This window comes from Calidris pugnax, unplaced genomic scaffold (genome assembly GCF_001431845.1).
Source record: "Calidris pugnax isolate Ruff unplaced genomic scaffold, ASM143184v1 scaffold164, whole genome shotgun sequence".
Lineage (NCBI taxonomy): Eukaryota > Metazoa > Chordata > Aves > Charadriiformes > Scolopacidae > Calidris > Calidris pugnax.
In genome coordinates, this window is record NW_015090895.1 from 2,488,967 (window position 1) to 2,503,721 (window position 14,755).

At 36.9% G+C, this 14,755-nt stretch overlaps 1 protein-coding gene across 2 annotated transcripts in view; it reads left to right on the top strand.

The window, feature by feature from the left end:
• The window catches only part of IL1RAPL1 (interleukin 1 receptor accessory protein-like 1), a 762,019-nt gene that overhangs the window by 725,182 nt on the left and 22,082 nt on the right, over positions 1-14,755 (top strand). For both annotated transcript variants that reach the window (XM_014948366.1, XM_014948367.1), the window contains exons 7-8: positions 4,477-4,609; positions 6,547-6,692. In XM_014948366.1, coding sequence (XP_014803852.1) covers positions 4,477-4,609; positions 6,547-6,692 — 279 coding nt within the window. The remainder of the gene's footprint in view (positions 1-4,476; positions 4,610-6,546; positions 6,693-14,755) is intronic.

Genomic DNA, 14,755 nt, shown 5'->3' on the forward strand with positions numbered 1-14,755 from the left:
TTTTGGTTGGTGGTTTTTTTTAAATGTTTAGAAGTTAGACAGTGCCCTCTCCTGGACGCAGGGTCCCATAGCAGTAGTTTGAAAAGTGCCCCAAATGTTGCCAATTAGAGAAAATGGACAGAAAACCAGTGTGTTACTCTGCTGAAGGGATTTGCTGATTTCAAGGAAGTACACTTTGTTGTGGTCCCTCCTTGCATTCTGCTCTACTTGAAAGCATACTGTGTAACAAAAATTGTTCTCAGTTTAGATGGCAAAGAACTTTTGATTAATTTAACTTGAACCCAGTTGGCTAGAGTTGGCAGTGCAACTTTATCACAGCAAGCAGAAGGAATACGTAGCGCTATATATTCCAATTTTTACAAAAATCAGCTCAATACAGTAAGATTATATTCAACTTCAGAAATAAGGGTGATGAAGAAACGTGCAACTCAAGCTTACTTTTTAGGAGCTCTTTTACATGTCATTATTGCATTATTTCACAGTGAAACATGATAATTATAAAGAGAAGTCAAAAGTGCAATTTTTATATTTATCCTTTCTTAAGGGTGTTTTGGGTTGGAGTTTTTTTGTGGTTTTTTTTTGGGGGGGGGAGGTGTTAATAAAACCAACAACACTATGAGTTTCACTTAATTAGATTATAATTTTCTCGTGCCTTTGGACTTTGCCAGGGTCCATAAAAAGAGCGGTTTATCCAGGACATAACTTAAGACAGAAAATTTTCAAGAATTACAATGTCTCACAGCAAAGGGGACAGAGAGAGGGAGATACGTATTTCCCTAGTAATTTAATTTAAAACATAGTTAATTTAAAATGCATATTTAAATTCCTTCAAAGACAGACTATAAAACTGTAATAATGCAGCATTTACAGGAAAATTTAAATTAATGGCATAGTAAACATTACATATCCATTCATGAAACTTTTACAGTTTTCATATCACTTTGATAGTTTATCTCAGCACAGAGAACACATGGAAAACACATAGTTGTGTAGGGTTAGTTGTGAGTGATTTCTATTGACTGGATGAAATTTTCTTTTATACATCAGCTTAAACACAAAGCAAAGCAGCTCTTGTATTTATTTACTTAAATTTTGCATGCTTTCTAAAAGTCTGCAAACTTCTTAAAACAGATTGCCCATGCAGAGCAGTATCTCTGTGCCAAACTAGGCATCCTCTCCCTGCTCACTTCAAAGGTGTGCTTCCAGGGAAAAATATGGCCCATCCTACAGTGTACGCTCACTCATATGAGGGCATCTCTGAAGCAGAGATCAAGATGCATTCCCAAAATACTCTGTCCACTCATAACATCGCCCTTCAGACAGCCTTTGCCCATTACTTACATATGCCTGCAGCTGTGAGCATCTCTGCTTCACCAAGCCAGCTCCACTGCCCCCTGCAAAAAGCTCTGAGCTCTGGAGTAACAGACCTCCTTATTAATGGCAACAGTCGGTCATTAGCTGGTCACTGAATCTTTCTTTATGACCTGCTAATGAACTTCCCATTGGCTTGTTGTGAAGATTGGTCAAGGTAGACATTATAGGTGATTTATAGCTGAACACCCAGCATGCTAATAGCCTTTGCTTGGCAACTGTAATCGACACAGTATTACTAAGAGACATTGTATCCTTCCTAATTTATTTCTCAGGTGTAAATATTTCATGTTGAATGGAAACTTAGGATTCTGTGTTTAAAAATATGACTACATGTTTCATTAAGGGGTGATATTTCTTTAAGAATTTAACGAGGAAAAAGCCTTAATCTTACAAACTTTTTTTTCTGACTTTTTTTGCCCTTAACAAAAGATGTTTATTTTTAAAAAACAAACCTATGCACTTTAATATTCAGCTGTAAAAGGCTCAGAGGCCTGCACAGTGCAAAAATCAGCTCTCAGTAGGTACCTGTTAGCTGCAGGAGCCAGGAGAGCTTTGATGGCTCAGCACCTGTGGTGCCTAATATCTGTGATTCTTGGATAAGTTGGCCAGAAGCTACAGTCCCTCTAGCTATGGTCTTGCTACCTCTTAAAAGCTAAAAAGTTTCAGCTGGGCCTTGACTTGGTGAAAAAGCTTGAAAAAAGCCCCAAAAGTGACAGTGATGCATCAGGTATCGCTCTTTCAAGATTGGTAGATAATGCCATAGGGGTTATCCAATTATCACAGGACCCTGCTTTTGCTTTACGTGTGCAGGTACTTTCTCCTGTTTCGAGAGTGATCAGACTCCATCCTTGCTGAGGCTACTAGGCATTTCACAGCCCTGAAATACATGCTAGATTGGATGACTGTGGCCAAGATATTCATAATCCTTTAATTTTGTATTTTCACTTTCACATGCTCATAAGTATGATGGAAAACAAACAAACAAAAAAGTATTTCATTTGCTATGCAACTACTGTAAGAAACTGGGGTTGGATCTGTTAAGATGTCCTGAGCACATATTTGCTATGCAACTACTGTAAGAAACCGGGGTTGGATCTGTTAAGATGTCCTGAGCACAAGCAGAAAGTTTATCATATTCCATTACAGGTTTTCGTGCACTTGGCACACATTAATGTGTGTCCCAATGCAACACACATTAAGCGGTGTCCCAATGCTCATGTCATTCCTTGCAAATGGCTTCAAGATTGCAAAAATCATTCTCTCCAGTGCTTCCAAATGGCAATTCTTGAACTGTGGAGAGCTTGAGGAGACAGTTTCCAGGGAGGTGACCTGACCATTGCTCTCCAGGGTGTGGAAACAGGAGCTGTGGTTGTCTTTAAAAGAGAGTTTCTGCGCTCTTACTGAGGATCTTCAGCTTCCATTTGATAACTTTGCTCTAAAAGAGATGAGATTATTAAAATGTCTCATTATTCAGAGATTCAGTTTCATACCTTTTGATTACAAATAAGGTCCTCCTCTCCATCCTAGTTTCAAATTCTGGGTTACTCCTGTCTCTCTAGCAGCCACTGCTCGCAAAGAGTGTGGCACCAATCAAAAGTTCATGAAATGACTAAAAGCAACTCAGCTCCTTAACAGCTTGTGAAAGCACAGTAGATGGTACTTGCCTTGATGTTGCACATTTTGACTACAAACATTTGATTCTGCACCTTTTGTGTCATGGATGTGAGAGTTCAAGCCAGATAGAGGAGTCAGATGCTTTTACAGAAACCCATAAATCATTTCAGACAAATAAGACATTTATTTAATAATTCTCAGCTTCTTGTTATACAGCATCCTGCATTTTTTTCCATACTAAAAAGTAAATAGAATTTTCAAATATTAATGTCATATGTTTGAGAAGGACCAGATCTTGACCCAAAGCAGTGTATTTTTAAGGAAATTCATTGAACCCAGGTGGACTTCTCATGGCATCTCAGTACAGAATAAAGTAGTGCTACCAATGCACCAATGCTTTTTTTTTTTTTTTTTTTCTTTTCCAGGAGCTGTGGGCAGTAAGCTTTAAAATCCTAAGATCAAAAATTGAAAGTGTAAATAAAACATGAGTTGGTCTCAGCTGTAATATAAACTCCATGAAAATACTCTCCTCAGGGGGGAAAAAACACTCCTTAAATCACAACACTTCCTTAAATCACTGTGTAATTATCCACTAAAGAAATTCGCATAGCAGTGTAGAAGAGTTGGTACATGTTGAGACAAACATCTTTACAGCAGTGAATGGGAGATCTTTAACTATGAGGCTGTTCTCCAGTTAGTTTTATCCGATCTTACCAACACACAAAATGAGTGCAAGGTACTGTTTCTATTTCTGTATGTGCTGAAACCCCAAAGCCAAGTGGTACTAACACAATGTAAGACTATACAATGAAAATAAACCAAAGAGAAGGCATATTGCGTTTTTAATGTTCGCTATAATGATTAGATGATTAATGCTGCACATAATATAGAATTTCTGTTCCTTGCTGCATGCGCCTAATAGTTATTCCCATTCATATGGCAAGATGTGTCCCACAATGTACAGAATGGTTCACATGTGTTCTTTTTTCAGGTTTCAGTGTTTAATACTGTCCTGCAAAGATAATGTAGCAATCTTTCTACTGGCTGTCCCCCAGGACATGGTACCCCACAGGAATCACCCCGGCACTTTGCAGAAACCATTGCAAAGCTGAACTAATGCAGATATGATTGCACATCTGTTTTACCTAATCTTTATCTGTTTTCAGAGAAAACATGGCAATCTTTGCTTTCGTTAGCTCCTTGTGAAAAAGGATAGTCTTACCAAACACAGAAACTTGGTGAAAAAACACGAAGTTGAATCCTGTTCTTATGTAACTTTTAATTTCATTTTTATTTTATTTATTTTCAGAAAATACATTTTACATTATTGGCAAGACAAGTAGATATGTTTGGATTTTTCAAAGGCAGCTGGAAGCTGAGGGTCTCTACAGATTTATTTTTTTTTAATCAACAAAAACAACTGATTCAAAAATAAAACTATTTTTATACTTTTTGTAGTAACATATTTTCTTACATTCTTTATAACAGGTGGTTCTGCTAATCTAACCTGCCGAGCTTTCTTTGGATATAGTGGAGATGTCAGTCCTTTAATTTACTGGATGAAAGGGGAGAAGTTTATTGAAGATTTGGATGATAGTCGAGTCTGGGAAAGTGACATCAGGTAACAGAAAAAGTATTTTGTTTTTTCAGTCAATACCTTTTTTGATAGTTAATGTAATACTTGCTATAACAGACAAACTCAGGAACACTTTGAGTCTGATCCCTGGTTTTGCAACATCCACTCTTTACCTTTTCAACTCCACCAGCAGAGAACAGAAAAATGCACGCCTCAGCCAGAACCGATGTTAAAGAACTGCAAAAGCAGAATAGCTGCTGGGCAAGCACCATAGTGCAACCGACTGGAATTTGCATAGTGACTTTTCAAACTGTGGCAATCTACAATAAGAACCATTAAGGCAGTTACTGAGATGAAACAAAGGAAAATAAATAGATCAAGGAACACAGCTCAAAAGAATCTTTTAATATATGGAGCTTTAAATAAAGGCTGAAGTCTGGCTTCTGTTTTGAAATGTTTTGATTTCTTTTCTTCAAAAAAAACCTGAGTTCCCTGGGATGTTGTCAGGCCTGTGAGAGCCAAGCATCCTGTTATGTGGGCTGCTTATATCTGCTGAAATACTTGTTTTAGAGAGGATCTGGCAACTCACATCACCTACTTTTACTGTTCCTAAAAGTGCTGCCTCATTTGGAAATTAAGAAAAAAGTGGTCTTGTGTTGAGAATTATATGCTTGACATAGTGTACCAACTCCTTTCCAATATGAAGTATCTACTTGGATCTGAAGAGATTCCTTTTTCATTTATAATTCTGTATGTGGGTATATCACTGTGCCTATATATCATTAATAAACCCAGATATGAAGGCAAATCTAAATGTGTGTTACAAAGGAAGCTAAATAACCACAAATGTGTTAACTACAGTTATTGTCCACAATAGAAAAGAATGAGCTTGTTTACACTTCACTTCTTACATAGTTTACAATCTCATCAAAAGACATGAAGTCATGCTCTTTTTCAGCTTAACCTCTGACTTCTTTGGTGTAAACAAAGTAACAGCAATCAAATTCAAGAAGGCCACCTAGACATTCAAGCTCATCTCCATGTCCCCAGACGTAGGCAAAATGAAAGCATATTTCACCACAGTGTACTTCAAGTTTATTCCATAAACCTCAGGACCAATACACTAAACGGCACACAGCAACCCGAACAGCTCTATTTCGCACCTAAAACTTTTCCTAAACCCTTCAGCCAGACACTTGGCATTCTGAAAGCTGAGAAAAAGGTGATAAGAACCTCGTTAAAACTTTCTTGTTTTGTGGAAGGAGGAGCAGGAAGGCTGGTTTCCACTTCTTTTGTCAGGTGTGAGATGAGGGAGCAAGCCTAGAGTCGTTTTTCATTTACTTTTCTGGGTTCCTAAAACCACTGATGGGCATGCTAAGAGACAAAGAAAACTATGTGAAGACAGGTGGAGTCTTATGTAGGAGGTGTTTTGTTTTATTTGTCATCTGTCTGAACGAGCTGCAACTGGTATGCCAGGTCTTTCTACTGATTTATAATACACAGTCAAATTTTTTAATTCATTCAAGAAATACTTTTTCAGACCCTGATATGAACACGACATTTCTGAGTGACATGTTAAAGATCCTCAGAAAGTGCACAAATAGTGTTTGGCCCAGACTTCTAGTGTGACCCTAAACCCCAAAATAACTATTTACACTTGTCTCTCTTCTGACACTTCAAGACTTCACATACTGCTGATCAAGGTTTCCATCAGAGTGTGTAATAATATATTATCACTGTGCATATCATCTTGCTTAAAGAAGACAATTAACTGAAGCTCTCATTAACATTTACAAAGCCAAACCTCCTCATTAGAAGTGAGGAATAAAAGGGCATGATATAATTTAATTAAGATTTCATCAAACCATAGCCAAATTTGAAGCCAGAGAGTAGTGAATTGTAAGTAGCATTATTATGTCATGATTATCTAATGCTCTGCTATGAATCAAGTAGAATAGCAGCAATGGTTGCTTTATTCTCAGGGTTCTCAAGGAACATCTTGGGGAGCAGGAGGTTTCCATCTCGTTGATTCTTGACTCAGTGGAAGAGGCAGACCTGGGGAATTACTCGTGCTACGTTGAGAATGGAAATGGACGCCGACATGCCAGTATTTTACTACATAAAAGGGGTAAATATTCAGCTTTTATCCATTAAATAGTACATCATAGGGATGGTCAGTTTGTAGAGCTTCCTTCTTATGCAAGCATGAATTTTGACTTCCTGAGATATTAATAGGCAATGATTACTTTCCCCCAAGCATTTGTACAACTTTCAAAATAAAACAGAAAGGTTGATGTTAATTATGATTGTCACTGGGAAAAATACAACAATACCTTTTAATTATATTTATATAAAGATGGATTTAATAATTCATGAACTTTAAAGCTGATAAAGGCTCAAGAGAGAAAAAAAAAAAGAGGAAGCCACAGGTAATACAACTATAATAATTTTCTGTAAGAAATAAAATCAAATATTAGAAAAGTCATTCCACTTCTATCGGAAATGCAACCTAAACCCCATGCCAGGGGAATTCCTACATAGCCTGACTGTGGATATTTTCCTTCTAACACATTTGTTTAACACCAACATTTCTGAAATGAGGTATCATAACAGAATTTTCTAAGGACCTTCCTGTTTCTGCTCCCCACTCACATCCCATGACTCCAGCCTGCCTAATGGCCACAGCCATCTCCCATGGAGATAATTATGGAGAGGTGGAGAATCTCTTGCAAAGCAAGGTTCCCAGATCCACTTTGTTCACTTTACCTCCCAGAGGGTACTCCACATGCCTGGGCTTGACGTTTCCCATTTTCATGCAGCATCCTGCTGGTTTAAGCGAGCAAAGAACAATCAGGAGCAGAGTCTGTATTTCACTGTCATTACTGTGCTTTTTTTAGGTTGTTTGTAAAGGTGAGCAAACCAGGCTCTTACTGTGGTGCTGAACTACTTGTGGCATCTCAATCTACATCAAAGCAGTGATGTCTTCCCTAGTTTTAATCTTGTAGTATGCAAAGCCTGTCTAAGTTAAAAGGAAGCCATCAATCAAGATAGTGTAACTCAAGGATTTAAATGTATTTTGTGTACCTCCAATTAATTTAATAGAACTAATCTGGACCATTTTTCTGAACTTTTGTCATTGCTTCTTAAGAGATGCAGATGTAAATAACCAGATGCTTAGCCTGGGGTTTGCCATATTTTCTTGAATTTACTGAGATGGGAAATTAACTAAGTAATTGAACCTCAACAATTTAGCAGCTAGTAGTCATATACTCCTAATTCAGAGACATTTGAACCCAGACAAAGAGATTAACACAAAAAACACTGAAATCCAATCTCTTGTCTTTAATAATGAAATTAGTGCATGGAACATTATAAATAAAGATTTATTTGTTAGGCTTAAAATACTTTAAAACCAAGATTTAACTAACTGACGTGCATTAAGTCACAGGCTGACGGTGAGTCCTTATTTTCCCTTCCGTACAGGCAGTAGCTCCAAGACTGACAACACATAAGTTTTTCTGTTCTGTGATCACCAGCTTTTTAATCTAACAGTGTGCATGCATAAATTTTGCAAGGGTCTACTTTCCTTGCTCCCTTTCTTGGAGAAATCAGTATGTCAAACACACCACAGTATGTGGCCTCATGATGACATGCTTAAGAGGAAGTAATCTCAATATTTAATTGCCCTTATAAATAGTAAAATTCTAAAAATAGCAAAAATACCTCCAAATGTTTTTTTCCTCTTTAAATAAGGCTGAATCTGAAACTGTGATTTGGAAACAAAATCTGTTTTGCCCTCAAAAAACAAAAGGTACTTGTTAAAAGCCTTCTGCATACTTTGCATGTTGACAACTATTTCAGTGAAATGATAAATTAACCATGACAGATAAAAATTTGAGCTAGTCTCTCAGGTCTCCTAGGAAGAGAAGCTTTGCACTACTTGCTTAGTCTCCTGTACATCACCATGACAACATTTCGTTTTAGGTTTCCTTGTTTAGATCTCTGACCAGATTTAGTCTCTGCTAGGAATGAGTTAGCTGTTTATTAATTTCTGATTATTGGCTTACTTAGAACAATTGGGACCTAACAGTTAGGTAAATTTGCTTCCTGAACACAGAGGCACTTGCAGAGGTATTAGTTTTGGCTGGTTCTCTACTTAGTGATCTTTTTTTCCAGTCAACAAAAATGCTGAATCTGGAATGTTCACTGGGTACCTGAAAAAGAAATTACAATCTTTCTTAAACTTCATATGTGGTACATTATCACCAGGATCAGAAGGGACAGGAAAGCAGAAAGCTCTGTTACTGAACAAAGAGCATTGCTGGGAAAAGAGGTATTTAGGGCTAAATGCTGCAGTGGGGATTCAGTTACAAAATTTAAGCCTTTCAAACACCCCTGCAACTGCTGCTTCACACTGGTCAATATATTCTCTGTAAACTTAAACTTCCAAGGAGATCTTTTGGATGTGCCTGCAGTTACACAGGCCTTGAAAGGGCAAGAAGTTCAGAGCCTAAAACATAAGCAAAAACCTGGATGCATCTTTCTCACTTTTCCTGCCAGCCAGCCCAGAAAGGACTGGCACTCACCTCACAGAAAACACAAGCAGGGTCCATCTGATGGTAGTCCCCAACACAAACAAGTGCCTAGCACACTCAGCCAGGGAGAGGAGGCTTCTGCTCCTTCCCTGACATGGCACAGGAATGGAAACCCAGAGACCCCCCTTTCTGGAGAGGAATTTTGGGAGGGGAGCAGAACATGGCTCCCTCAGACTCCAGCACTACTTGTGCAAGAAAAGTGAACCCAGTTTGGGCATCCAGCACTGGGAGAAAGCTGGAGCCGCAAGCACTTCCCTTTAGCCCAGATGCCAGTGCTCTGCAACTCGGAAGCTGAGCCCCAATTTTCTCCTGATCTTCTTTTACTTCTGAGTAATGAAGAAAACCTATGATCAATGTTTTTGTGCAACCAGCTAACCATTTTTAGGCTGCTAATCTTCCTCAGACGCTGTGCGTAGGGAGCATTTAACACAGAGCTAAAGGCAGTAGGGCATTTTAAACATGACAATGCCAATGATGTTTCCTTTTCTGGTCCATTCCCACAAAATTTGTCTAAAAATAATCAGAAAAAGAGAGGGATCAGAACCAAGGAGATTTAACTTTCTCTTCCTCCATTGGTTGGCCAAATCTCTTTCTATCATCTTTACAATAATCAAGTTATTTTTGCTTTTGTGTGAGAAAAAAAGAATCTACTTACTATAATCTAAGGCTGATTTTGTAACATGTTGGTGATAGCTATCATCGATCATCTGTTGCAGTTACAGGTTAATGGCCAGCCAAGTAGAGGAATCTTCTAGAAATTAATTTTGAGAGTGGTACTGACAGCAGCTAAGCACAAATTTATTAATGGCAGACCACAAATTGCAGATGATATAAGGGGTGGATCACACACTATAATTCTATTTTTTTCCACAGGTTTTTAATTCAAGAAGACAAGCCCATAGTCTATCAGTGTAGCAGACAAAAACATAATGCATAAGGAGAAAGGAGGCTCTGGTACACTGTTATGTATTGAAAAGTATGACTTTCACGCTGGATCAAAGCCTTCATAGTTTCATTTAATCATAGGCTATGTTGGAAATACAGGTTATTATCTAACAAAGTGATTATTTTTGTGGAAATTCTTGCCTGCAGGTCTGCAACTAAAACTCTAAGGTGAAAAAAAAATTATCTTGGCGCTATTTTTTTAATGTTATTGCTATTGTTTTAAAAGCTTCATAATATGCCTGTATTTTTCATGGGACAAACAACAGAACTAAGAGCAGGTAACATACTTTATGCATTTTTTCAAAGTATTTCCTTGCCTTTCTTTCTATTTTCTTGGTGCTGTCAAATTTCCTGTCCTGGGCCTCTTTTATGTTTTGAGTTTGTTTTCCTCTGTCATAGATGTTCTTAATGGACATATATGGGTCTTGTTGATTATAAGCTCATGAGAGATGGTTAAAACAACTTTTTTTCTGTTGGACCAAAAAAAGACTTTCACTGAAATAAATTGTTTAGAGGGAGATATTTGAAAATATATGTTTGATATATGTTAAAAAGAAACAAGTTAATATTTCCTGTAGGAAGTGCATCTTGAGGAAACCAACAGTTGGGCAGGCATAGTTTAAACTCATAATTTATTAATGCAAAAACATCATATGAATATTTCCTGTACAATTTAATAGTAAATTCTGAATAACAAGTAATTCTGACTTTTCTTTGTACAGTTATTAACAATAACGGCATTGCTGACAAGCACCTTAAATTACAGTGTCATTCACGTAATAGTATAAATCTGGTTTATTACTTAAGGACTTGAATAAGTTAAGTCTTGGATCTCATGGGCATTTTCAGGCACTAAGACATGATTTCACACAGTGGCAGTGATGAGTGACAATAAGACTTAGAAAAGACACTAGTTCTTTTCTAACCTCTGCAAAGAAACCACAGGTGCTATAGCTCCCTTTGCCATAAAGCTTCATGATGCTTCCGAAATTTCTGACTGGGAGCTCACATGTGAGAAATGAGAGCAATGAGTTTTATATTTCAACTTCTGTTAATTGGTCCTAATTACTTGAACATTCCAACAGATCTCTGAGTCTCAGTAGAAGCAAAACTGTTGTAAAACTCTGACCCATTTGGTCACTTAAGACCTTACACGTGAATATCTTCCAGTGTATAAAGCATTCAGTTTTTATTCTGCACTGCAAAAAAAAGCTTTTTCAAGTTCCTAACCAGGTTTTAGAATTGGAATTGAAATTTGATTTGATTTGATGGAAATTGTTTTTTCATCTCACTGTGGCCATTGAAGAAGCCTTCAGGTTGTTGTTGGGCTGAGCAGTGCAAAGGGTTAGTCACCCAAGAGGTTCACGACATTGAGCCAAAAGGCCAATAACACCTCCCTTCCAATAACACCAAACCTAACCAAAAGTGACTGTTCTTTTTACACTCAATTGGATCTAAAATCAGTGGATTTATAGAATACTAAATATTACTGCCTGACAGAAACTCTTGATAAGACCATTTTCTTCATCAGTAAGGTTTTTCTCATCCTTAGAAAATTGGACTAAGACATCTCCAGTACAAAGGTTAGTTAGATTCCTTAGCATTGTCTAAGTCTAACTTTCCTCTGACAAAGGGTCAAACAAGTTGGTTTGTCTAACAGATTCCTTTTTAAAACAGCTTTTGTACCCCTTTTATCATAGTTTTTCCCTTTATATAATGTCTAAGTGCAATTCTAACCTTGATTGGCAAGGATGAAAATATTTTAAAATAAGATGTCACAAATTGTTCCCATAATCCATGCAGAGCTAAATTATTCATTAATGCTATCCTCAGAAAAAATGTAAACAGTATGTTTTATGATTTTACATCTTTGGAACTTGGTACTCCATTTTTTCCCACATTTTAGCACCTCCCAGTGCTTCTTACATTCATTTCTTTCAGAAGATCTAAAAGAAGTAATTGTGTGGGCTGTCTGATTTCTGTAGTGCAATAAGCAAATAGAAGTTCTCCTAATCAGTAAGCTTTTAAGTCACACACAATCCATTTATTTAGGGAAGCTAACCAGAGATTATTGCAATTTTGCACCATGACAACTTTTTTCCTTCAACCTGAAATATAAACTCCCTTTAAAATGCAGTGTTCTTTATTTAAATGTAGTAAACTTCAGTAAAATTGCAGCATCTATATTTCTTTCAACCTTATCCGCTTTTGAGCTAACATACTGTTGGAGATAGTCAGTGAAATTATTCTTCTGCTGGAAACTGGTATCCCACACTTCTCAGAAGAAATAAAAATGTCATTGGTAAGAATATGCTTCTATTATAGTAATTTACTGTCTCTATTCTAATAACACTGAGAAATCCAACAGCACCAAGGCTCAAATATGCTGCCTGACATACTAATGAATAGGTTAACAAGATCCCTGTCTTTTATTTGCACACATATACATATAATCTCGAGCTCAACTAGTACTTTCACAAAGATGAATAGGGAATATATGCTACATATTGATCTAAAAAATAAAGTGAGATAACTAAATCTCAATAGTTCTAGTAAATAAAATGAAACTACTGCATTGAAAACCACATTAAAAACTGTAACTAAATTTAGCCACCTTAAGTCAATTCTGCAGACATCTACAGATATGCATGGCCTATGCTGGCAGAAAGCATATGCTTTGTGCTAAGAAATGGTTTCATAGTCAAGCTAATGAACATCTAAAATCTGATTCTAGTGGCATCAAAAGTATTATTGGCCTACAATATCAATCAATAATTGTTCAAAAAAGCACCCATGAAGACATCTATGTACCTTAAATACAAACAGATTTTGTTTGGCATGTTAAAAAAAAACAAATAAAAAATCCTAAAAAAGAGAGAGTAGATTTCATATATAATATAATATATATACTAGATATGCATATGCTGTATGTATAATATATACTGGATATGCATATGCTGCATAAAGCTATGGTTCCATATGCTATACTTTGGAAAGATAAATTGTTCCACAGCCATGTCATAATGAATACTGTATTAAGCAGGGGATGGGGGGGGAGGGCGGGGGTTGGAGGGAAAAAAAAGCACATACTTCTCCATTTTTAAACTGTGAATATGGGTTTCTTTCTTTCTAACCTAAACTCTGCCTACAGTTTACTGCTGATGTCTGAAATAAGACTCAGATGAGTATTGCTGTGTTAGCCAGACTCTTTCTCTCTTTAGAAGAAACAGTCTTTTATAACCAAAGCTGCATGTGTGACACATCAGTCTTGCATTGGCTGTCAATATCTGCCTTCTTTACCTTCTCTGGGGTGTCGTCATGAGAGCTTTAGTGTTGTCTTCAGCTGCTCCCCTTCTGAATGATATTCATTACCTTTATGTTTCATTTAATAACTTAAGTTTATGAAAGTATACCTATACAGAGAACTGTCTCTAACCAAACCTTGTAACCTTGTGAGTTAAATCGTCCAAGACAAGCAGAGAATTTGAATGAGTGTAGGCCACAAAGCTGCAAAGATTTATGTATGCACTAACCTGAAGCTCTGTGAATAGTCCTGTTGACTTCAGAGGGGTTACTTTTAGTCCGTGAAGTTAAGCAATCTGCGTAAGTGATTGCAAAATTGAAACCTTAGACTGACTATAATTGGATTTTGAAAAAGGCTCAGATATTGAATACACAGACATAAATCACACGTCCTCGAAGAGTTATAAATCACAAAAAAAAGAATGTTTGAAATATAATTATTTTTCTTAGTAGCTCAGCTGTATGTGGACTAATGAATAGAATAAGATTAATTTTAAATTATCATGGATCATTAAATGTAAAGTCCCTGAAGCATGTCGTATAAGTCAAAAGATATGAATCTTTGAAAGCACCCCTTTGTTTACTTTCCTGTTACAACTCCAGTGATGATAAGTGAATTACCTGCATGACAAAGCGAAAGGAAGTTTGTCAAATATTAAAGCCAGGTGAAGATCAAAGATAGAACCCACAAATATGGCTAATAATTAGGATAGAATCAATTTTAAATGAGTGCATTTATTACCAGCCATATCGGGATGCATATTTGGAGAGGACGCATACTTTGTTTTAATTAGTTGTCTCTTTCACAGGGTCGCTTGGCCAAAGCCTCCCAATAAAAAAAAAAATTGTAGCCATTGGTCAAAATGCTTGTAACAAACCTTGTTTTAAGTTGATACTATTACCAGCATATTTGGAGAGGACGCATACTTTGTTTTAATTAGTTGTCTCTTTCACAGGGTCGCTTGGCCAAAGCCTCCCAATAAAAAAAAAAATTGTAGCCATTGGTCAAAATGCTTGTAACAAACCTTGTTTTAAGTTGAAGCTATTTATTCAGAAACCAATCTACTACTGCAGCAGTAATCAATGTGTTTTCCCTTGGAGTAGAACAGTTCCTGTGTTACTGGAGGACTATTGTTAATTGCCTGTAACTAAATGATTGCTTTGCTTCTGGATGTAACTCCCTGGCACTCGCTCATTTGTTGTGTTTAACAGAATGCCTGTCCCCCTAAGGGTTAGCCAAGTAATTTTCCTCTACTGTTTTCTACATTCAGCCTCGGTTCCTTAAGGAGGGCCAGGTCTGTAATTTGAGCAACGTAACAGAGAGGCTAAATAGATTTTAAAAGGTTTG